Source organism: Botrytis fragariae (assembly GCF_013461495.1).
Source record: "Botrytis fragariae strain BVB16 chromosome Unknown tig00000061, whole genome shotgun sequence".
Lineage (NCBI taxonomy): Eukaryota > Fungi > Ascomycota > Leotiomycetes > Helotiales > Sclerotiniaceae > Botrytis > Botrytis fragariae.
The window spans coordinates 457,698-480,148 of record NW_023500994.1 but is presented as its reverse complement, the minus strand read 5'-3'; the positions used below and the strand labels follow the sequence as shown (position 1 = coordinate 480,148).

The 22,451-nt window shown below is 43.3% G+C and overlaps 8 protein-coding genes across 8 annotated transcripts; 7 read left to right on the top strand and 1 right to left on the bottom strand.

The window, feature by feature from the left end:
* Positions 1-1,612: 1,612 nt before the first annotated feature.
* On the top strand, positions 1,613-4,255 carry Bfra_008266 (putative dynamin family protein; the record flags this gene model as incomplete). The annotated part of the gene is made up of 4 exons (XM_037338629.1): positions 1,613-1,658; positions 1,721-2,110; positions 2,194-3,953; positions 4,010-4,255. 4 exons carry the CDS (start codon positions 1,613-1,615, stop codon positions 4,253-4,255), a joined length of 2,442 nt encoding a protein of 813 aa, XP_037191935.1.
* Positions 4,256-4,988: 733 nt separating this feature from the next.
* Bfra_008265 (uncharacterized protein) lies at positions 4,989-5,386 on the top strand (the record flags this gene model as incomplete). Its single annotated transcript, XM_037338628.1, has 2 exons — positions 4,989-5,100; positions 5,281-5,386. Exons 1-2 carry the CDS (start codon positions 5,081-5,083, stop codon positions 5,384-5,386), a joined length of 126 nt encoding a protein of 41 aa, XP_037191934.1. The 5' UTR covers positions 4,989-5,080.
* Positions 5,387-5,414: 28 nt separating this feature from the next.
* On the top strand, positions 5,415-7,138 carry Bfra_008264 (putative bicyclomycin resistance protein; the record flags this gene model as incomplete). The annotated part of the gene is made up of 2 exons (XM_037338627.1): positions 5,415-5,884; positions 5,944-7,138. 2 exons carry the CDS (start codon positions 5,415-5,417, stop codon positions 7,136-7,138), a joined length of 1,665 nt encoding a protein of 554 aa, XP_037191933.1.
* A 1,721-nt stretch (positions 7,139-8,859) lies between these two features.
* Bfra_008263 (uncharacterized protein) lies at positions 8,860-9,183 on the top strand (the record flags this gene model as incomplete). The annotated part of the gene is made up of 1 exon (XM_037338626.1): positions 8,860-9,183. The coding sequence occupies one exon, from the start codon at positions 8,860-8,862 to the stop codon at positions 9,181-9,183; it is 324 nt and encodes a 107-aa protein (XP_037191932.1).
* A 589-nt stretch (positions 9,184-9,772) lies between these two features.
* Bfra_008262 (putative transaldolase protein) lies at positions 9,773-11,618 on the top strand (the record flags this gene model as incomplete). Its single annotated transcript, XM_037338625.1, has 7 exons — positions 9,773-9,845; positions 9,899-10,077; positions 10,135-10,243; positions 10,293-10,524; positions 10,596-10,929; positions 11,004-11,047; positions 11,426-11,618. 7 exons carry the CDS (start codon positions 9,773-9,775, stop codon positions 11,616-11,618), a joined length of 1,164 nt encoding a protein of 387 aa, XP_037191931.1.
* Positions 11,619-14,724: 3,106 nt separating this feature from the next.
* On the top strand, positions 14,725-15,512 carry Bfra_008261 (uncharacterized protein; the record flags this gene model as incomplete). The annotated part of the gene is made up of 3 exons (XM_037338624.1): positions 14,725-14,802; positions 14,945-15,255; positions 15,332-15,512. The coding sequence occupies 3 exons, from the start codon at positions 14,725-14,727 to the stop codon at positions 15,510-15,512; spliced, it is 570 nt and encodes a 189-aa protein (XP_037191930.1).
* Positions 15,513-17,322: 1,810 nt separating this feature from the next.
* Bfra_008260 (putative sh3 domain-containing protein) lies at positions 17,323-21,123 on the top strand (the record flags this gene model as incomplete). The annotated part of the gene is made up of 7 exons (XM_037338623.1): positions 17,323-17,755; positions 17,852-18,648; positions 18,699-19,376; positions 19,895-20,177; positions 20,321-20,643; positions 20,737-20,966; positions 21,021-21,123. 7 exons carry the CDS (start codon positions 17,323-17,325, stop codon positions 21,121-21,123), a joined length of 2,847 nt encoding a protein of 948 aa, XP_037191929.1.
* A 456-nt stretch (positions 21,124-21,579) lies between these two features.
* Positions 21,580-21,960, bottom strand: Bfra_008259 (putative stress responsive a b barrel domain-containing protein; the record flags this gene model as incomplete). The annotated part of the gene is made up of 3 exons (XM_037338622.1): positions 21,580-21,773; positions 21,794-21,803; positions 21,859-21,960. The coding sequence occupies 3 exons, from the start codon at positions 21,958-21,960 to the stop codon at positions 21,580-21,582; spliced, it is 306 nt and encodes a 101-aa protein (XP_037191928.1).
* Between the last annotated feature and the right edge of the window lie 491 nt (positions 21,961-22,451).

Below are 22,451 nucleotides of genomic sequence, written 5' to 3'. Positions count from 1 at the left end.
TGAATAGAAATATTTAGGTGGGAATCGAGAGAAGTAGGAAAGAAGAATTTGAGAAATTGATAGATTAGAAGAAAGATTGGGATAAGCGGTTGGAATTTGGAAAGAGGAGAAGGTTTGTGTGTTTGTGGGGATGAGTGAGAGGTGTTGAGTGATTAGATTGGATGGATGTTGGAAAATAGAAAATGGAAAATATGGGTGGGAGGAGGGGGAGTAGGTGAAGGCTTGATGGATTGAGATGTAGAGTAAGAGGGGTCGTAGAGGGAGAAAGTAGATGGAAGATAGAATGAGAGGAATTTCGAGGCATGGAATGGGTATGTGGCATTATATGTGACAAGACTGGCAGTTGGAGATGGACGATAGGAGAAAGGAGAGAGGAGAGATAATAGAGTTGGAATGAGAGGGGGGATGTTGAAAAGGAGATGGAATGAAGAGGTGGGTATGGATGGATTAGCAAATGAATGGGGATCTAAAGGAATAGATAGGTAGGAGGTTTGAGTAGATAGTGTTTTGATGATGAGAAGAGGTGATAAAAGGAAGAGGAATAGGAAAGGGGAGGAGATAAAAATTGAGGTTTAGATATAACCGAGTGTAAGAGAGTGAGAATAAGAAGAGAAGCGAAGGATCTTTTAGAAACAATCAAACATTTACAAAATCAAATGTAAAGAAATATCAAGATGGAACCAGAAATTTCAAACATAGTATTTCAGTATCTTGATCTTCCTCTTTGTGATGTCGTCATTGTTATTGTTCATATATCTGGCTGATGGTAGTGCCTGGTAGCAGTGTGATAAAATCTGCCCAGCCATTAGCGGACGAACCTCTAAAACTACTAGTAGGTTAGCTCGGTTAGTGGGTGTGGCACGGAAATGCGCCTCGTCGCCTAGATACAATACTACCTTGTCGTTTCATTTCATTCCCCCCCTGGTACTTTCCCAGAGCGGAACAGAACATCATCTTCCCCGATGCGATTCCCAACTGGATGGGAATAAATTGTCGCTCATGATTTCTAGATATAGACAAAGCTCCTCCGGAAAAAATATGGTGATTCAGAAGAGTTCTTTGTCTACCTATCATTGTGATTTCGACCGTGGGTGCGAAACAGTATCCTGGACGATTGGATGGGTGGAGAGCCAACTTGTCACCAACATTTTCAGCAGCTTTGGTTTTGATGCGGCTCAGCGGTTTGGGGGCGATTTGAGTAGAGATTGGAAGTGCAAAGTGCATCAAGGAAGGAGAGGCACAGATTGATGGTGTGTTGTGGTATTTTTTGGTTGTTTATGGTCATGCTTTTTCTTGATTCGATGAGTTGCGCATATACGTACATCATTTTGCAATTGTTTGCGAATTTTTATGCTTTTTTCTTCTCCTCCAGCGTTTGCAATGTTACCATGTTTATCATTTCAATTAACATTATCGAGATTGATCCGCGCGGAAGCCCGCATTGTTATTCATGGTTGCATATCCGCGTGTATATGATTGGTTATTTGGAGTTGTAGGCCTCAAAATTATAGCAAGTTTTAGAGCAGCGGTTAACCCTAGAATCATGCCTGCTTTTTATTGATGGAGGGGCTCGGTAATATGCATGTATTGCATGAATCAGCCTCTCCGCAGCATGCTCAAGGGTGGCCGTTTGGGAGGCCTTGTTGAAGGGGAGGGAGGTAGGTGAATAGGTGAGTTGAGCGATTGAGGTACAAATATGATGGGATAACCTCTGGTTTAGTTTTTGTTCACAGCAGATTTCCTTGTATGCATTCCATTTCTACTATTCTTAACAGTATACCTTTTCAACGCAATCAAGCGATGCAGCAATCAGTTATCTACGATCGGGAAATTTTTAGACACGAAAGAACTCCCCCATACACAACCAACATGTCTTCCTCTCGTGGATCATCTGTTGTTGTAGACGATGAGAGCTTTCACGATAGTCCTATTACTCCTCAGAGTCCGATTCCCGAAAATGAGCTCAAGACTACATCTTCTCTCAAAGGTCTACAAACGGAAGAGCAGCAACGTGTTCTTGATACCGTTGCACATTTGAGAAAGTGTGGCCTCGAGAATACTCTGCCCCTTCCACAACTTGTCGTTTGTGGTGACCAATCTGCTGGTAAAAGTGAGTATAACAATTTATCTTTGGCTTTTTGGTGATTTCAGATGGATTTTGCGTAGAAGTTATACTGAACTTTACATCCACAGGTTCGGTTCTCGAGGCGTTGACCGAGATCCCTTTTCCGAGAAATGACAATCTGTGCACTCGTTTTGCAACTGAGATTAGTCTCCGTAACGCTGACACGAAAACACTGACAATCAAGATTATTCCGGATGATGAGCGGCCATTTAAAGAGCAGGCCGCGATCAAAGAGTTTGTGGAAAGCATCACAGATTTTGATGACCTTCCTAGAATCATGGATCTAGCCATGGACGCTATGGGCATCAGTGCCAAACTCGACCCGAATGCTCCACCACGGGCATTTGCGAGAGATGTCCTGAGCATTGAGTTTTGTGGCCCAGATTGTCCTCAGCTGACTTTGGTCGATCTTCCGGGTTTGATCGCCTCTGAAACTGTGGAAGCAACAGCTACCGATGTTGAAACGGTCGCAGCCATAACAGAGCATTACATAAAGCAGCCTCGAACAATTTGCCTTGCTGTTGTCTCTGCAAAAAACGACATTGCGAATCAGCAAATCTTGAAGAGAGTGAGGGCCCACGATCCTCACGGAGATCGCACTCTTGGTATCATCACCAAGCCAGATACTCTTGATAAAGGCTCTGGAAATGAGAAAGCTTTCATCAGCTTGGCGAAGAACGAGAATGTTAGATTTAGACTGGGTTGGCACGTGGTAAAGAACCGAAGATACGAGGAGAGAGATTTTTCTCTGATGGAACGTAACATGGCGGAAGATTCTTGGTTTCGCGCCTCTAACTTCAAGACTTTGTCGAAAAATCACATCGGTATTGAACGACTGCGTGGTCGTTTGGCCGCTCTGTTGTTCCAACACATCAAGAAAGAACTCCCTCAGCTCCGCCGTGACCTTGAAACGCAACTTGTCACTGCAAGCGAACAACTCGGGTTGCTCGGTGATGCTAGATCTACACCTTCTGAGTGTCGAGCATATCTAGTGCAGCTCAGCACAGACGTCCAAAAAATCTGCGCCGCTGCTGTTGATGGACATTATGAAGGGCGATACTTTCAATGTGAAGTTAACTCCGAGTTCAAACTCGATCAAAAAGCAGCTCTTCGTCGTATGCGAGCTTGTGTTCAAACGATGAACTCTCAATTCACGGAAGTAGTGCGTAGAAAAGGTCACAAATACCAGATCGACGATTCTGTAGGTGCACAATCGACAAGAGGAACGATAGAAGCAGAAGAAGCAGTTGAAGAAGGCAAGCCCGAAAGACTTACAAAGAAGGAGGGTCTGGATTGGGTGAGGCAAGCACTCACTAGAACTCGTGGAAAGGAACTCCCAGGAAATTACAACCCTTCACTGATTTCAGAGCTATACTGGGAGCAATCCGTGAAGTGGGAAGAACTCGCCGCAGAACACATTGAACGAGTGTCCGATGTGTGCACCGAGTTCCTCAAGAACTTACTTCTAGAAATGACCCCAAGAGACGTTGAATCCCGCCTGTGGTCATCCCGGATCGAGGACGAGCTGAGAAATCGCAATGCTGCCGCAGCTCGAGAGTTGGATAACTTGATTGTAGACAACATGAATCATCCAATTAACTACAACCACTATTACACCGATACAATCAAAAACCGCCAGCAAGAACGAGCAAACGCAGAACTCGAAAAATGTTGTCAGGATGCTTCGGCCAGTGTTGAGACATCTGAAGGAGTGCAGCTAGGTCCTGTGATCCAAAAATTAAAGGAAAGTCTCTTCAAAAGCACCGAGAAGGATATGGAAGTCGTTTCATGTGAAGCGGCTTTGGATTGTGTCATGGCAATTTACAAGGTTTGTTTCCTTTCACCCAACGTCATTTACTGAATATTGACTAATTTGTCCTGTAGGTCCTTCAAAAGGTTTTCATCGCAAACGTAACTACCCAAGTAGTTGAGCGTCACATTGTTCGCGGATTGGAACGCATTTTCGACCCTGTTGCTGTCAACAAGATGTCTGATCAAGATGTGGAGGCGATTGCTAGCGAGCCAGGCCAGGCCAGACAGGAAAGAGCATATTTGGAGGACCAGATTAAGAAGCTTGGGGAAGGCAAACGAATCTTCCGAACAATCATGAGCGGTGCTACTACACTCTAGAATGTCTAGGGTTATTTGACTACGTGAGAGAGACAATTGTGAGATGCGGCTCGTGTGAAGTTGTCGTTTCTGTTAGGCTGCGGAATTGGTTTTGATGGATCGTTGTTGTGGACGTGGGTGTTGCGGGTAGAGTGGAAGGAAGGATAGTGCCGGCGAATACCGTACCGCGGGAGTACATTTCCTTTTTGCTTCAACAATAACCGTTGTACTACTAGGTGCTTTCATTATTATTGTCGTTATTGTAGCTGTTTATACCCCATTAGTGCGTTGGTGCAACAGTATGGTTTTCATCTTCATCAAAGTGTTATGAGTGACAAGATTCACAAGTGATGTAGAGAAAGTTAAAAAACAATTAGGTTGCTATCTGAGAGAATCTTAGAAGTATGAAGGTCTTAACATGAAGAAACGAGCCGATACACTTCGGATAAACTACACTATATACAGCTAGGCTAGTGCTAACTTTTCTGCACAAAGTATCTACAGTGGACCAAGTCTACGGTGAAGACAAATTCCAACGCTTATTCTCCAAGAGTCCCCAGCATGCCTTGAAGACTCCACGGGCCCATTCTTCCGATGGTTATCCTGATCCGCATCTTTCGTTCCGCATCTTTTCGGTCCCGGGGTAGATTGTCGTATCACTGATTGGTCAGAATATCTCTAGATCCGCGGTATAAGGCTGATAAGATAAGATGCCTTCGCAAAAACCTTCTAGGTTTGTTAACTGATTAGTCAGTCGCAAAGCTTCTTGCCGTGGGAACCGTTCTTTTCCCGGTTTGGGACGCATCTTTTACCTTGCTTGAGGGTCAGGGTGCGTGGAATCGGTGGATGGAAGATGTCACTACTCTGTACGTACGAGGACTGGAGAATCGATTGATAGGATTGGTAACATGGATATGTATTCGTCATTAAGAGGATCCCTTGTGTTTATTTTCGTAAGTGGAGTTTTTTTCTAGATTGTTTGGGTAAGTGGTCGAAGTGTAACTGCGGTGATTGTTTTGCGCTTTTTACTTCATTTCATTTTGAAGATGCGTTTCCTGGTTCTTGTCTGTTCTTCTGGGATTGGTTTCCCGTGGTTGCGATTTTGTGAAGTTTGGAATTGCAGAGAATCTCGAGATTGTAGGGAAGTTGTAATAGCGAGGTAAAGAAAGAAAAGAAGCATATGATGCTCAATTCCGATACCGAGACGGAAATCGAGGGGGAATTGTCGGTGCGGGATGTAGAGAAGGAGGAGAGAGCAATGGGGAATTCAAACGCCACTTCAATGCTGGATCACGATGGAGAAACGACAGATGTTGAGACGCCACCTCGACGCCCAAGTTCGCAATTGTCTAGACCGCAGTCGCATTCGCAGTCTGAGATTCAGACAAATCCTGTCGCCGATCACGAGAAAAGTTCGGGTCCGAATGAGAGTCGAGATGAGAGAATATTGGTGGGTTGGGATGGGGATGATGATCAAGGGAATCCGCGGAATTGGTCGATGTTGTACAAGAGTTGGATAACGTTTCAGTTGGGCATGTTGGCTTTGAGTGCGAGTTTGGGAAGTAGTATCATTAGTCCGGCGGGGAAGACGATCGCGGCATATGTTGGCGTTGGATCGGAAGTTAGTGTGTTGAGTATCAGTCTTTACATGTAAGTTTTATGTTTTACTTTTTGGAAATGATGAGGGTGCTGATACATTTTCGAAATAGATTGGGATTCGCATTTGGACCACTTTGCTGGGCACCAATATCTGAGCTTTGGGGAAGAAGATGGAGTATGTTACCCCCACTGTTTTGCCTGGGACTATTCTCCATTGGAACAGCTACAAGTACAAACGCGGCATCGATTTTTATAACGAGATTCTTTGGAGGATTATTCGGATCGGCACCTGTTTCGAATGTTTCTGCAGCGTTGGGAGATATGTGGAGTCCTAAAGCTCGAGGAACGGCAGTTACATTCTATGCAGTGGCAGTTGTAGGTGGACCGACACTAGGACCTTTGATCGGAAGTGCATTGCTTGTGAATCCACATTTGGGATGGAGATGGACAGAATATCTGGAAGCGATTTGGGTATTCGCAATGTTCGGATTATGTTTGATTTGTCTTCCCGAAGTCTATACTCCCGTCCTACTCAAAAAGAAAGCCGCTCGTCTTCGCAAAGAAACCGGCAATAATGCCTATTATCATCCACACGAAGAAATCAAACTCGATGCCAAAACAATTGTCACAAAGCATTTCTCAAGACCCCTCCTAATGCTTACAACAGAGCCAATGGTTACCTGTATAGCATTCTACGCCTCCTTCGTGTACGCCATCCTCTACCTCACTCTCGAAGTCTTCCCCATCGTCTTCTCCGATAACCGCGGCTGGTCCCCCGTCATAGCGTCCCTCCCTTTCCTCGGCCTCTTCGTCGGAGTCAACCTAGCCGTCGTAGTCAATCTTGGCAATCAACCCCGCTACGCCCGTATCGTCGACGCAGCAGGTGGACGTCCCGTTCCCGAAGCCCGTCTCGCCCCCATGGCACTCGGAGGCATTCTATTCGCAATCGGACTTTTCTGGTTTGGATGGACGGCTGCGCCAAATATTCATTGGATTCTTCCAGTTATAGCTTCGGTATTTATAGGCGCCGGGTTTAATATTATCTTCCAACAGTGTATCAATTTCCTAGTCGATACTTATGCGTTGTATGCGGCGAGTGCGGTTAGTGCGAATACTTTCCTGAGAAGTATTCTGGCGACTGGCTTTCCACTGGCGGCGGGCCCGATGTTTAGAGCTATGGGCGTAGGACCAGCAATGAGTGTGTTGGGTGGAGTCGCTACTCTGGCGATACCGGTGCCGTTTTTGTTTATGAAGTATGGAGTTGCGTTGAGGAGGAAGAGTAAGTTTGCTCCTTTTAAGGATTAGATGGAGGGGATGAAGGGGTGAGATGAAAGGTTGTATATATAATTTTAGCACATAGATTAACAAGATAAGTTTAGCAATAAGAAATAAGAAATAGTTATAACTCTTGTTGTTCAGTAATACACGGGTTCGAAGAATAAATTTTTTCGTCCCTGTTTCTTTCTTCTTTTCTTTTTTTGGAAGAGTTCTTCATCAACTCTTGAACCACATCTGTAATTATCGAGGTATTCAACTCATTCGCAACACTCATACCATTTTCCCTATCATACAAACTGCGCAATCATCTCATTATCGCTAGAAACATTCAATAAAATAAATGTAACCCCGAGACGACGTATATGAATCTAACATCTAACGCTTCTCATCTAGTGAACTTCATTTTGAAGTTAAATGATGTTCAAATTGATTGATAGATTCGAAATGTATGTGGTGGTATAGGTTTATATCTAAGAGGGGTTTAGATACTTGTGTATCGAGGGATGTCTTTCTTTCTTTCTTGCCGGATGGAAAGTGATTAGGTGTTAAGTTGTGTGTGGTATAAGTTTTGTTTTTTGTGTGTGTGTGTTTTGGCTGTAGTAGTGCTTTTGAACGAATGTTGTTCATGAGATTGTCGTCAGAATATTACACATACTTTTTCTCAAAGTGGTCGCATTGCGTTGACATCATCATTCGCTCAAATCAGAAGAGAATCGGAATATCTCCTCTTCCCTCATACCCTGTCAAGGTTGGTAGACTCGAAGCTGGCATCGGTTCGTTTGACCAAAGTCGACATGAAATATTGGGAATTCTTTCTACATCTTTGGTTCTCGGACTGGAAGTGTTGGGAAGGATATGGCTGTTCCTTAGCCTGAGGGTCGAGATTATGAATAGGTGCTACCGTAGAGGATTGATTCTTAAAGCGAAGTTCATTTAACAGCAGATGTTGCTTCTGAGAATGATTTCGTGGTGTTTATGGCTGGTGAAGTTTTTCAACATCTTTATAGCCTTGTGCTTGTGGAGTGAAAAGATAGAGACTTGGAGGTTGTTTTTTGATGCTGAGGGTCTTCAGAGTATTTTGAAAATCACAGGGGCAGGATAGCTTTTGAGTGTTGAAGCGTAGCAAGACTTTTCATTGAGCCCAAAGAAAATTGAATACGAGTAGTGTGGGAATTAATAGGAGAAATAGACGAAGAGATTCCAGTAGTTGCGATGTTCCTTGAAGAATCTAAACTTGACACACCAATGAAAGCGATGGGCTTTGAAAAGTTTCTTACATCCCGAAAAGGTTCTCTTGTACAGCACTGGTACACTTACCGGAACTCCTTCGTTACAGAAAGGGAAGATTGAGCCCGGGGTCTGCGAGTCCGGTTTTCTTGTTATAGCATGAGAAGCTGTATATGTGATGATTATAGGCCGAAAAATCCATGGTCAGACTTTCCTCGTGTTGCGGAGTATTTTGTTACTTTTGCGATGAGCGAATGGGAAAGAGGTATCATAATTTAAATAAATTTCATACGCTGAGTGTACAAGGTCGGAAGGCAGATGATGATAGAACTAGCTATAACAACTCTAGAAGCTTTCCGCTCCATGATTTGGCAAACACAAATCGTTCGGGACTCATTACAGCGACCTCAATCCCCATAGCCGTGGATGCTTGAAGAAAGTCAGTTTCAGGTATTTTTGATATCGTTACGGAAAGACCAGAAACCGTGGAGAGCAGAGAGTAAAGAGAAAACGGGTTGGTCATGCAAAGTCGGTTTAGAGTTGTGGTCCGTTCTTATACCGATGATTCAAACTATCCATACGAAGTCTTTGGTAATCTAGCACACGAAACTCGAAACAATGAAATTGCAGATTTATATCTCAGTCATCACAATCGTATAGGAGAGGAGAGCAATGGGCGCAAAGAGACATTAAAGAACAAGATGCTAGAAGATGAGGAATATAAAGCCATAAGAGCGGAGTTGAATCAATATTTCATGGATATCTCACAGGCATTTATTGATGTGGATAAGAGATTTGTCAAAGCTGTAAACACACATATGGAGAATATTGTGGGAAGTATTTGAGTCCGTGTCTGGAAATGGTGTAGGGAGGATTATATTGGGGAGAGGGTGGGTGATGAGCAATTTCGATTTTTTGATTAGAAAGGCTCTCGGTAGAGGGCTGGAGTGAAGAGCTTAGGGAGGGAATGGGCAGAAAATGGAGGATTGGGGGGCAGGGTTGGCTCGATATCAAGGATCAATGCTTAAGGATGTGTCGGAATATAACAAATGAATTTTTATGGCACATTCGAGAACTCAAGGCTAGATATTCGATATCAAACTAATTGATGAAGCTAGAATGTTGCTTAGCATCGAACAGTTCTTTAAACTTATCACCCCGATTTTCTCACCTCATGTTACTCGTAACTTTGAATTTCCCAAAAATTTGTGTAGCACAAATAGCGGAGCACCCCTGAACTCAAAGCAAGTAATCCGACATATCGCTCGCTTAACCTTCTTCGAATTTTTCCCCGCATTGTACACTTCACACCGGCATATACCGAAACGACCTCTCGTTTTATACTTGAATCATTTGTTCAAAACTGCTTGAAATTCTTGGAGTATATTGTAATAAAAGTCGTGAAAAAATATCGCATCTTCAAACTACGAAACGATGGCACCCCAAAATTTGCTGGAACTGTTGCGGTCGAGGACGGTGGTTGATTGTGATACCATGGAATTTGAGGGTGGGATCGCCTGTATGAATTGACACACAACTTTTTCTGACCATAAATCACAGTTGCGAAATCTCTTGGTCCGTTCACAGATTGTACTTCCAACCAAGCAATTGCATTTTTTGAGCTCCAGAAACCGGAAAACAAAACACTTCTCGAAGAGACAGCGGAAACTACGCAAAAACTACTGAGAACGCAAGATTACCAAGATGTGAAGTTTTCAGAGCTAGCAGTCGAAGTTGCGGTATGTGAAATCCACTTGAAGTATAGATGAACGTGAAAAGCTTATTGAATTACCTAGATGGTCAAATTACAACTTGCAATCGCGAGCGTAGTCACAGGGTTCGTTCATGTTCAAACAAATCCTTACCATTCGTATGGCACCGAAGAAATGATTCAAGATGCAAGACGTATGTCCTTCCTTTCACTTGAAGTATTGACAGGGACTAAAATATCCAGGGATTATCTCCATTTTTAGACATCTCGATTCAGGCTTTGACACTAATCGTATTTGCCTGAAGATACCAAGCACCTGGGAAGGACTCCAAGCATGCAAATTTTTAGAAAGAGAAGGAATAAGAACATTAGCCACTACACTTTTTAGTATCGAGCAGGCGGCTTTGGCTGGAGAGGTACAGTGCACTTATGTTGCGCCTTACGTTAATGAATTGAAAGTTCATTTCGATGCGGGGTATATATCCACCCATTCCTGATTGAGATCAGATCATCGTGATTGCATTTAAAAAGGCTAACCATAACCAGGTTCACTGATACCAATAAAGCACATCAGCTCTGCTTCGAAATTCAACAATACTACAGCAAAAATAATCTCCGAACAAAAGTACTACCAGCTAGTCTGACGAATATTGATGAGATTATGACGCTAGCGGGTGTAGATCATATTACGATTGCCCCGGCTCTATTGAGAGATTTAGCGGCTACAGCCGTGGAGGGTTATGAGGTGAAATCCCTATTTGATGGAGATGGGCGGGAGGAGTCTCAATCTACCGCGTTAGAGTTTGACAATGATGAGAGCTTGTGGAGGATACGTTTCACGAGGAGCGTAAAAGGAGAGGCAGAAAGAAAATTGAGTCAAGTAAGTTTCTATTAACAAAATCTCTTCAAATCAGCTGTGATGTAGACTTTACTGATTTTGGATATTCTATACAGGCCATAAATATCTTTTGTGATATGCAGACACAGTTGGAAGCGATGTTTGAGAATTAGAAAAAGAGTATATATGGTTTGATAAGAGTACTATTAGACACAAGGATGCCGGTCTGAGTGTTAATCCAAGCAATGTTAGGCTCAGCTCAATATTTCTCAAATTATAGCCATTTGCAATTCAAAAGCACCGTGTCCTACCTATTGCCCTCTTTGTGACCCCCACTAAATGGCTTCAGGGGCGTAGGCTCTGATCAGATGCCTTAACGGGTGGATTTTTGAAATGCCCTCTCTCAATCATAGATAAAGCCATGTACACCATGATCTATGCGGAAAGCGTTTCCCCGGGGTTTGGGAAGTTTTATTGGCTTGAACGGAGAACAGTCATTGCACGGTGATATACCTCCTCTCGGCTAAGGCTCGCTCAGGATAGCCCAAAGCATCGCGATTGTTCAATACAAGATCTGCGAAGTTCGGAGCTCACTCGAAAGTTCGAGAAATACGAATGTTATCGAGGCGAATAGCAAGAGGATATCAACTCGTCCTACGAGGAAGGGTAGTGTTGTAAATCTTGTTTTTAGAGATTTATATGAATCGAACCAGGGCGCCAAATCTGAGTAGTAAATTTGCATGATACTCACATTGCTTGTCCAAATACCAAGGCTCGTTCCGCTTTCGAGATGCGTCACTCTCAACATAGACTCCGACGCATGCTAATCTTTATTCTTTGCGACGGGAACGAAAACTACAGTGGGCTCAATTCGATTGAATGTTTACTTTGGCAAAGAGATCTCGAGGAACCATGAAACAGTTTATCTAGGCATCCGATGCTATATCCACGATCATATTGACATATAATATTGGAAATTGGAGTGTTTGGACGGGAATACATGAATGAGCCTAAAGAAGCATGCGAATGCTGTAGATTCGGCGGGGTGTTTGATAGCTGGAAGCAATTTTGAGTGGAATTGGTCGAGACAAACTGAGCATTCTTCGCATCCTTTCAACCATCATTTCGAGAGACCTCACGAAAAAATTCGTGGCAAACGACACTTATCTACAGCAGTAGATTTGATCATTATTTGAAACAAATTCAATCTCTTCATTCTATTCTATAGAACAAAGCACTGTCAACTGAGACCTCTGAAACCCGAGCCTTTATCCTCTTGGGTTATTTGGGGTCAGGAACCTCCATTCTAGTCCATTTGAGACAGGTGATCAATTTTCCAGGCTCATTTGAAACTACGAAGCTACATTATCTCAGCCTCACTGAGACTATGAGCCTTCATTATATTAACTTATCTGGTTCTACGGAATCGAATATCTGATCTCTTTCAGATGACTGGAAGCTAAAGTACAAAAGAGATTTAGACACCATGGGAACTCGTCTGTAAAAACGGCCTTCCGATTCGTGTTTTTTACTAGCAACTTGTAAATTCTGCTTATCTTGTGAGAGTAGCACAGAGGATTTAAAGTGAAAACCTGTCGATCTCTGAAAGGAAACGGAAAGTCAGAAAAAGCATGTTTAAACAAAATCGAATTTATTTCAGCTTGCTGCTTGAATTGACATTCCCAGTCTAGGAAAAATGTTCGATCAAGAGATCCCAATAACCCGAAAGCGAAATCCTATCTTCTGGATATTGATTATTATAAGCTTAGAAGGGAAACATGTATCTCAACAATCTTATCCTCAATACGTGCTGCAGATTGGATCGTAAATGATGACCGGCTGAAATCTTACTTGCATCTATAGGACACACTTGCGAAAATCCCATTGCTATAATCCGAGGTTTCAAGACATTCTTCGAAAAAGAATCTTTTCACAGAATCTTAGATCATTTTAGAGATTGCCAAGGAATACATTATCGGATTCCAGTATCTAGATCGCTTGTAAGATCCGTTGACTCTACCGAATAATTGGATCAGAATTTTGTGCCACAACTAAAATATATTTTAAAACGGAATTCTACGGCTATGGATGCTACCCCATGTATGCTACCCGGATACGTTACAATACTTTACTCTACAGCAATTTTGTGTTCGCACTTTCTTACTGTGGACGATAAAGCAAGATGATCTGATCGTGGCTTCCATCTGCTTTTCGATTCCTTTCGTCATTGGTGTATCTGACATTTTTCTGCATAATTCATATTCTGTACGAGTCCCATTAGTTTGGAGCGGGGTCTGAATCTGCCCATCGTTTCTGCGACAAGAAATACGAATTTATTAATAAAGAGACTACTGCTACTCTCATAATCCTTCTAAGGCCCTTTCTAGAAAGCGAACGCATGAAAATGACATGGACAATACAAAGGGCTAATTACATGGAGAATACCTGGGTAATTAGCTTTTGATACAACACAACGACATTATCCGTATGATAGTCATGTACATGGCAGTGGCTTTCCACGATAGCGGTTATGCTCTGATCCGCGTTAACTATGATTAGTGATAAAATACCGGTACAAGATGTTGTACAGCTGGATATGGAGATAAACCGAATAGAATTGTGCCATAAAATGCTACGGTCTTGTGAAGAAGTGAGGTTTGAACCGACCTATCAAGATGTATAATTCGTAACTGAGGCTGACCATATTTCAGCCTATTCCCAGTCAGTACTTGTCTTACTGACCTTGTGGCCTGAGGAAAGAACATGGTACACCAGTGAAGTCTTCTTAACAAGGAACTCCCATCGATTCAGCCTTAAGGCCACGCTGTTTCTCTTAAAAGTAGGGTACCGGTAACGAATCATCCCAAATCTCATCAACAGTATGCAAGGCTGCCATGTTTGACATGGTGCATCGGGGTAAGTTCTAGGCCAAAGAGTCCTTCAACCAATATCAGAGTTGTAATGGGGTCTCACCATACGTGGGACGACAATTAAAAGAATCTTCCGTCGTATTAAGTGGAAGATAGCCCAAATACTCCATTGCTTTCCATGTAAGTAAGTAATCGCCAATGAACGTCGGCGGTATCATAAAACGTTCACAATGCCCAATACCGCTTCAAAAATTATCCCAATTGCCAATGAGGTTGAAGAGATTGTTTCCTCCCTCCCGCACTTTTCTACACTTCCAATAATCAGACCTCGGATCCTTTAGCTTCTTATGGTTTGATTCATCGTCCAGAGAGCCTCACGAAACGTAATAACGCGCTTGGCATCTGCGACTTCAGGAGTGAATAGCAAAGCTGCGACGCATCACGATGCATGGGGAGATAGATTGTGCCTCGAGTTACGTGCAGAGGCTATACTTGCGGCGTTGAGATTTATTGTGTGATTTAATGTTGTTCAAGTCTTGTTACTATGATGGAACATTCTCGTTTCGTATGCCCCGATCTCGCTTGTCTGTAAAAGACTGATATGTTGAAACTTGTGCTGGGAAAGAGGAGAGTTCTATGAATTTTCTGCTTTATACGGCACAGGACGAACTCCTGGAGTCTTTCTGTCGACTATGGGGCGTCCTCAGATAAGCCTCCTATGTCTAGATAGGTATATTAGGGCCCATATCTCCTGTCAATAGGACGATATCTTCAAACAATTCTCTCGATAACTTCAACCATTTGAACAGAATCTGATATAACTCCCCCATCGCTCGCAGATCTAAGACTTTTGACCACCATTTGCAACTGTTTCCTCACAATATCAGTAACCTAAGGTTCTTCGAAACCTAGCTCCTAGAGACTTTACGCTACAAATTCAAGTTACATCTGTGCAGTCGTCAGAATTATGTCTTCTCGAAACTCTAGACGCTCTCAAGTTGGCCAAAGCTCAAGCTCTAGAAGTTCTAGACCCTCAGTCGCCCAAGTGAGTCGAGGAGAACATTTTATTACCCACTCTTTGTTACCAGATTCCCCCAAACTCTCTATTGCACTCATGGCCATGGCCCTAGACTATTTCTACAGCTCCTTCATGGCCTTCCAGAGGCTACAGGACTAACCTTTGACAGGAGAGCACACTTCAACTCATCGAGTCACTCAACACGCACCGTGTAAATACGCTCACGGAGCTATGCAGAATCGAGCGAATAGCTGCAGCTTCTAATCAAGAAGAGTTACTTCTCATTCGAGATCCCTTGACTGCAGCTTGGACTTACTACGTAACATCCCACAACTTACTCAATGAACTCCGCAATTTGACGCCAAACTACACCTTCAGCAACGATTTACTCGATGATGCCAAATGGAGAGTGAGTAGCGATCTGAACAACGACAGAAGTTGGAATTATGCCTGGTTGATTTTGATTAAAATACATGATGAGTAAGTCCTAGCCATTCATTCCGTGTATTATTCGTGTGAGATAAGATGGAAACATATATTGATCAATACATCTTAGTGGGATGATACAGACACACGCGGAGAGTGAAGCGGCCAAACCAGAGATGTGGGGAGGTCGATATCCAGAAGCCGAAGAGGCGACTCAGCTCGCTGCTTACTTTGCGTATGAGTGGCAGGAAGCTCTGGATCAGATGCTGAGACATTGGGAGACTCCCCCAACAAATTCCGGATACTTGTAGCATTACACCATACTTTCGTTAAATTTCCCCTTAGCGTTTTCGGTGCCGGACTTTTCTGAGTATTTTGGGATCCTTCACAGTATATATCTTGGTAGTTCCCTTTTTTGCGATTTCAAGTGGCATAGATGACATCCATAGCATCGCAAGCGAAGTGAACAGGTTCAATAGGGATCTCAATTTTCATACCTCAGGGGTAAAGGGGTGACGGGATTATTTGGAGGCAGATTAAAACGGAGCGCTGGATTTGTTTCATGGTTCTTTTCTTTATTCACATTCTTTGGGCGGAAACAGGTTTTGATTTATAAAGCTATTCGTATTTTGTGCAAACAAAAAAATAGATGAGATTTGAATTAGACTTTTTATATTCTTCACGCCATCCATTTCCAGATCAAAGAACAAAAACTCGACTAAGAGCCTACGGAAGTGCAGAGCGCCGCAAATGACGCCCCCTCCAAATAGAAAAGGAACAGAATGAATACGCGAAAACAATGATGGCAGCCCAAAACATGTATGCCACCCAGCTTTCCTATAAATTTAGGAAGGATTCCCTCTCGTAAAGTCAAGAAAACTCTTGCCAAGCTATGAATGACAACTATACCACATCACGTCATCTGGAAAGCCATGCGAGTGCCTCATGAGCCTCATTTTCTCATTACACGATGATACACGCCGCGCCAACTAATACGCGCGGCACAATTCTCAGTATGTGATTTTTTATCTATGATTGGTCGTAATGATGACACCAAGAAGCCTACAAACGTGCGCAGTTTGAGTAAGTTGAGGCTCATTTATAATTTAAGCCTTTAAGTACACGATACATTGACGCGGTACATATTGTGTGGCTGGATGCAAGACTTGAGTAGTAGAAACAGCAGGGCTGCCTCAAAGTAGAAACTCACTTTATATGCGATGGTGAGGGCACAACCTCGGTGCGAGATTGGATTGATATGCTTGATTCCTGTAAATGGTTTAAGCTGTAATGGTATATCATTGGCCTAAGTGGTGTGTAACACAAAATCTCTGACCTGTACTGTGCTGAAATCTTGAGGCCGTAGAAAGACTGGATGGATTTGTACAGCCCCTTGATTCGAAGGATGAAAGGTTCTGTAATAGAGGTCCATTGTTCTAGACTGCTTAATACAATGACAAACAAAGCCCTCATTGATTTTGTAGAATGATGGTTCAATTACAATAATAGGTCTGGAAGCTCGGTATGGGAACGTTGAAGACCGCAGTAGAACGAAAGTCCAGCACACTGGTGTCTGGACCTTCGAGTTCGTCTTCTCTTAAATTGGAAAGAAAGCATGAAAATATCCGTGTATATGTCCAAAATAAATCTGCATGTTCTCCGATTCTAACAAGGAATTTAAATCGATATATGAAACTGTATTAGGGGCTTCTTTAAGATGCTTCTATAAGACTTTTGTCCCACATCAACAGAAAGTCCATCTTATCGGCAAAATCCCATTGCTCAAAATGCCTTCCATCCGATGACCTTGCCTTCACTTCACTCAGAATTCACAAAGACTGTTTATGAACGATGACAATGTAATCTTGGTATTACCGTCGAGATGACTACTAGGTAGTGATCAATAAAGTGAATACTGTAATCTGTGAATTCACCTTTAATATATTTGATGCCTTGAGGCCTCATCCCTTGCTTTCTCGTCCGGACACTCTCGAGGGCCAGAGAAAAACAATTTCCGCTAGTGAATCGATGGACAGAAAGTTGAAGGAACGTATCTCCTACGCCAATTTTTTTCTCAACTTTTCTTTTACAAAACAACAACCATCCAAGATGTTTCCCATCATGGTGTCCCCCGTCATCTCGTCTTCCGAGCCAGCCAAGGAGAACAAACTTACCAGAGCTTGGAAAAGAGTGTCCGGTGAATCTCAAGCAACCGATTCGAAATTTTCTGGCGAAAAAATTTCAAGTGATTTGAGACGCACTTCAACGGTCAATTCTAAAGGAATGAAACCTCCTCTTGAACCACACAAAAGACGTGCCAGCGTACAGCTGGAGCCGACTACGAAGAAGATGGACACCGTTGGAGAAGAAGCCGCCGGTGAACTTGGGGGTTTTGGTGGACTTGGAATCAATTTCTATGATCATCTTGGTAACAAAATTGCGCCACAGGCAATTGTACCTCCTGAAATACCAAGAAGTCAATCTCCTCAAATACCAAGGACTCTATCTCCTCGAGCGCCGGGTACTCAGAAGCCCATTTCGCCGCTTCCAAAGGGTACGTGCCTTCTTTCCTTCGTCATATATTGCCCTACATCGCCTTACCGCAAAAACCTACCTTTGACAGACGATTAATTGTTGTGCCGTTCTGCAGATCCGCCTGTCGTTGCACAATCACCTTTGGTAATTCGCGAATCTTTCACTCGGAATTTCAGCTTTCCTGAAAATCCAGATCCAGAAGCTATTGTCGATAGCGACGCTTTCCTTGGTAGTCTTCTCGAAAGAACCCTACGCGAGCAATCCGAAGCTCTTTGTCCAAGTCCAACGGGGAGCAGAAAGAGCTCTATTCGCCTCATTACACCAAAGAGTAGCCGTCAAGTATCTGCTGCCAAGCCAATTACAACTTCTGGTCCCTTTGGAATGAGAAATTATACGGCACCAATGAATATAACTTCTTCGTCTGAGCTCACGTATACACCAACCCGAGGCCCAAAATTAGGTATCACAACATCATTACCACATTCGCGAATTTTGAGCTTGCGAACACCGAGCGTTACTGAATCAGAAGTGGTAGATTATTTTAATTCTGGAGCTATCAGCAAAGAAAATAGTGGTTTTAGTCCCGAAGCACTAATAAATGAAACGCCGTTCCCACTAAATTCGAAGATTTACCGAATCCCATCATCCCCTACAATTGCCAAGCGCTCTTCCCGAAATAAGCCGTCTAAGCCACAACGTGGTGAGCTTTACTTCTTCGAACACGAACGACAGAAGATTGAACAACTCGTTGCGCAAAGTAAAAATCGAAACTGTACAGAGCATCAAAATTGTACCGATTGTATTGAGAAGGAATACGCATATTACGAGAACAAAATCATGTCTACTTCAATGCCCCCAGAACGTCGCCAACAGATCATGAAGGCCAATAGATCTATTCGCAATATCAAGAATGTGAGTTGAACTCTTTCTCTTGGTCTTCCGATTATGCTAATAATTCACAGGAGCTTGAAAACCTTCTTGAAGATGAACTCATTACTTACGAGGTGTATGAGCTTATGGTTAGCAAACTTCCCTCGGAAAACACCTTGAACTCGACCTCCTCCCCCGCTCCTCGTGCCAACGCTGCCGCTCCAGCACCAGTTGCACCAGTCGCCGCATTCTCACAATTGAATGTCAATAACGATAACCCTCCACCATCATACCAATCTACTCCAAACCTTCCTCCCCGCGGACCAACCCAACCACCTGCTCGACCAGAAGTCGGACGTGCCACCGCTCTTTACCGTTATACCGAACCCGAAGACTGCAACTTCGATGTTGGTGATATTATTATCATCTACGAATACATGAATGATGATTGGTGGATGGGCAAGAACGAAAAGACTGGAAGAGAGGGTGTGTTCCCATCGAACTACGTCCAGAAGCACCAAAACCAGTCTCCCCAGGGCGCCTATTATGGCAACGAGAAGGCCACATACAACCCATATGGCTCTCAACAACAAGGAACCGTGCCACCCGGACCAAGCAACCCTTACAATAGCTCCGTTCCCCCAATGGCTGTCGCAGAACAACCTACTGAAGAAAAGTCCAGCAAGGGTGGAGAGATGGGTAAGAAGTTTGGTAAGAAATTGGGCAATGCCGCTATCTTCGGTGCTGGAGCTACGATCGGTGGAAACATTGTCAACTCGATTTTCTAAATATTCTGGTTGCCATACTTTTGCAGTAAAGATTTTCCGACGCCTGTTTAACAATTACTTGGGGGTAAAAGATAGACGTTTCCTATGTCCAAGTATCGATAGGGGTTTGAATTATTTACAGCTGGCTTCTTCACTCTAAAGGGTCACTGTTTTCGAGTCAGGAGTTTTCTTATATTACGGCAATGCATGTTTTGATTACAGTGTTGCTCTTTTCGGTTTCATATACTCGGAGTTCTGGCAGGAATTGAATCCTTTTCTGTATTCGCGGGTTTTGCACCATCTATGAAAGGACTACTGGACTTTCTTAATATTGTGTTTTGGGATTCACATACAGATTACTTTCCGGTTATACCTAGAGATACCTGAATAAAACGAATCTTTCTTTTTAATGATGAACATTTCACCAATATATCATTACGACACGTGAATCTTGATAGTTTCTCCTTTACATGGACAATGAGCCACATCACGTGTAGATAGCAGATAGATAACGGCATTAGAAGTTGGTCGACGTCACTGTCGCTGTTGCCCCGCATTGCATAGAAGTCTTAGTGTTTATCAATATCCCACCTGTCCATGCTTTCAATCCTCCTCGTTCTTCCTCTTTACACCGACCAACAATTCCAAAAGACGCATTATCACATCAAAACCCAAGTGCTCCGAATACAACCACAATGCAAGCTCAACATGGACACAGCGCAGCTTGCTGCAACATCCCACCTATTGTATCCAAGGGTTATGAACAAAAGGGAAAATATGAGACTATTGGTGGTTTAAAAACTTGTAAGCGTTCGGTTTCAATTGAATATCAAAACGAATCTACTACCATATCAGTCAAATAATCTTGGCTCCAAACCTTTGCGCCATCTCACCATGCTCCCTTTCACCCTCACCTCTCAGCTTTAGCTAATACAACCCCCTTCCAGACGTTACTGGCCCAGCGGATGCAACAAAGGCCATCTTCCTTATCTATGATATTTTCGGCTACTATCCCCAAACCATTCAGGGCGCTGATATCCTCGCCAATGCCGACGAACATAACAAATACCTCGTTTTCATGCCAGATCTCTTTGAGGGAAACCCAGCTGATATTAGTTGGTATCCACCTGACAATGAAGAGAAACAACAGAAGTTAGGTAATTTCTTCCAGACGACGGGAGCTCCACCAAAGGCTGCTGGAAGAGTTCCGGATTTAGTCAAGGCTATGGGTGAGAAGTATTCATCAATTGAGAAGTGGGCTGTCCTTGGGGTGAGTGACTTTCTGATTGAAAAGTTCTGTGACTGAGGATGAGGTTGAAGGTCTGTGGATTGAAGCTGTGTAGCTAATGTGTGTTCAAAATAGTTCTGCTGGGGCGGTAAAATTGTCTCCCTTACTACCTCTGCTTCTTCCAATCCTTTCGTGGTAGCTGCCGAGTGTCACCCCGCGATGGTTGATTCCAAGGATGCAAGCAACATCAAGATTCCTACTATTCTGTTAGCATCGAAAGATGAAGATGCGGAGGAAGTGAAGAAGTTTGAGGCAAATCTCACTGGGGAGAAACATGTTGAGACTTTCAAGGATCAAATTCATGGGTATGTTACTTCTACTCTATGTGCAATTTCTATGTGCTGATATCTGTGGAATAGATGGATGGCTGCACGATCGGATCTCGAGGACGAGAGAGTCAAGAGCGAGTATGAGAGAGGATATAAGACTCTCATTGAGTTCTTCGGGAAACATCTCAAGTAGGAGCTCTCTTCTTGTCTTTTGGGCCTATTGAATCCATTAAGAAAGCTCGCTGAGGTCTGTAGGACCAATAAAACTAGCGGAGCAAGACTTTAATAGGGATTCGGTGAATATTTAATCATAGTGCACTTTTTTGTTTGCAAACAAACAAGCATTTTGGAACGCCTTGCACCGTAAGCACCAGTGGAGACTGTTCTGCCCGCTGTTAAAATGACTGTGATCACTAAGTTCATAACACCCAACACTCATTGCGCTAATTTACAAAATTCAAATGATAGAGCCTGCCATGGGCTTGCTGACTTTGTGTGAATCATCATTGTGCAATTAACTATCTAAATCGATCTTTCTCCTATTGGGACGGCCGTGGATCATAACCTTCACTTTTTGTGCCTATCCTTATCTCATGGGACCGCGTATAATCACGGTTCTTCACTTTCCCTCCCCCTCCAAGACCACCACTTAAGCAACAACACTTGGTTCATAGTACACACAGCACATCCCTTCAACCCCCAAAGTCTTTGCCTCGCCCTTGAACCATTTATGTGCTTCACACGAATCTTCGTAATATTCCATGTCTTCCAGATTCTTAAACTCAGTCTTTGCGACCACGGAGAAACCTTGGGTGCGGGGATCGTTGGCTTGAGATTCGCCAGCTTGTAGGGAGAGGATATACGGGCTGAGTCCTAAAAGAGAGTGTTAGTTGGTTATGACGGGGAGGGAATGGACATGATTGAATACCTTAACGGCCTTTTTGGATAAGGTCTCGTAGTTCTTGAGCATGGTGTCCCGGGATGCTTGAGAGGGCACTTTGAACATGGTTATGCGGATTATGCCTGCCATTTTTGCTGTGTATAGAATGAGTGAGGCTTGAGGATCTTGAGATGTGTGAGATGGATGTGAAGTTATTATTAATCGATCGATTGCAATTTTATGATTTCAATTTGTAAAAAAAACAGAAAGGAAAAGAGAATCAGAGGAGCACTCGGCCGACTTGCTTTATATATCAAAGAACTTGTGGAGGGCTTCGAACTACCAAGCTACTAATGACTATTATGAATGAATGCCTTGCACCAATTGATAACAGAACGGATATTTGCGGCTTCGGCTGACGAATTCAAAAGCAATATGCAATTGAATTCTTCCAAGCAGTGAAGCTGGGCTTAACATGGATAGCAATGCGTGCTTGTGCGACCCGAGGGTATCAGAGCGATGCTGAGCTGAGTAGTTGGTGGGGCAGTGGTTTGCATATGTATGAAGTCGTGGGAGCTTGGAGTGGTGGGTGCTTGTGAGGGATGGTGGGTCGAGAGGGGTTTGTGGGGACGGAAATGTTT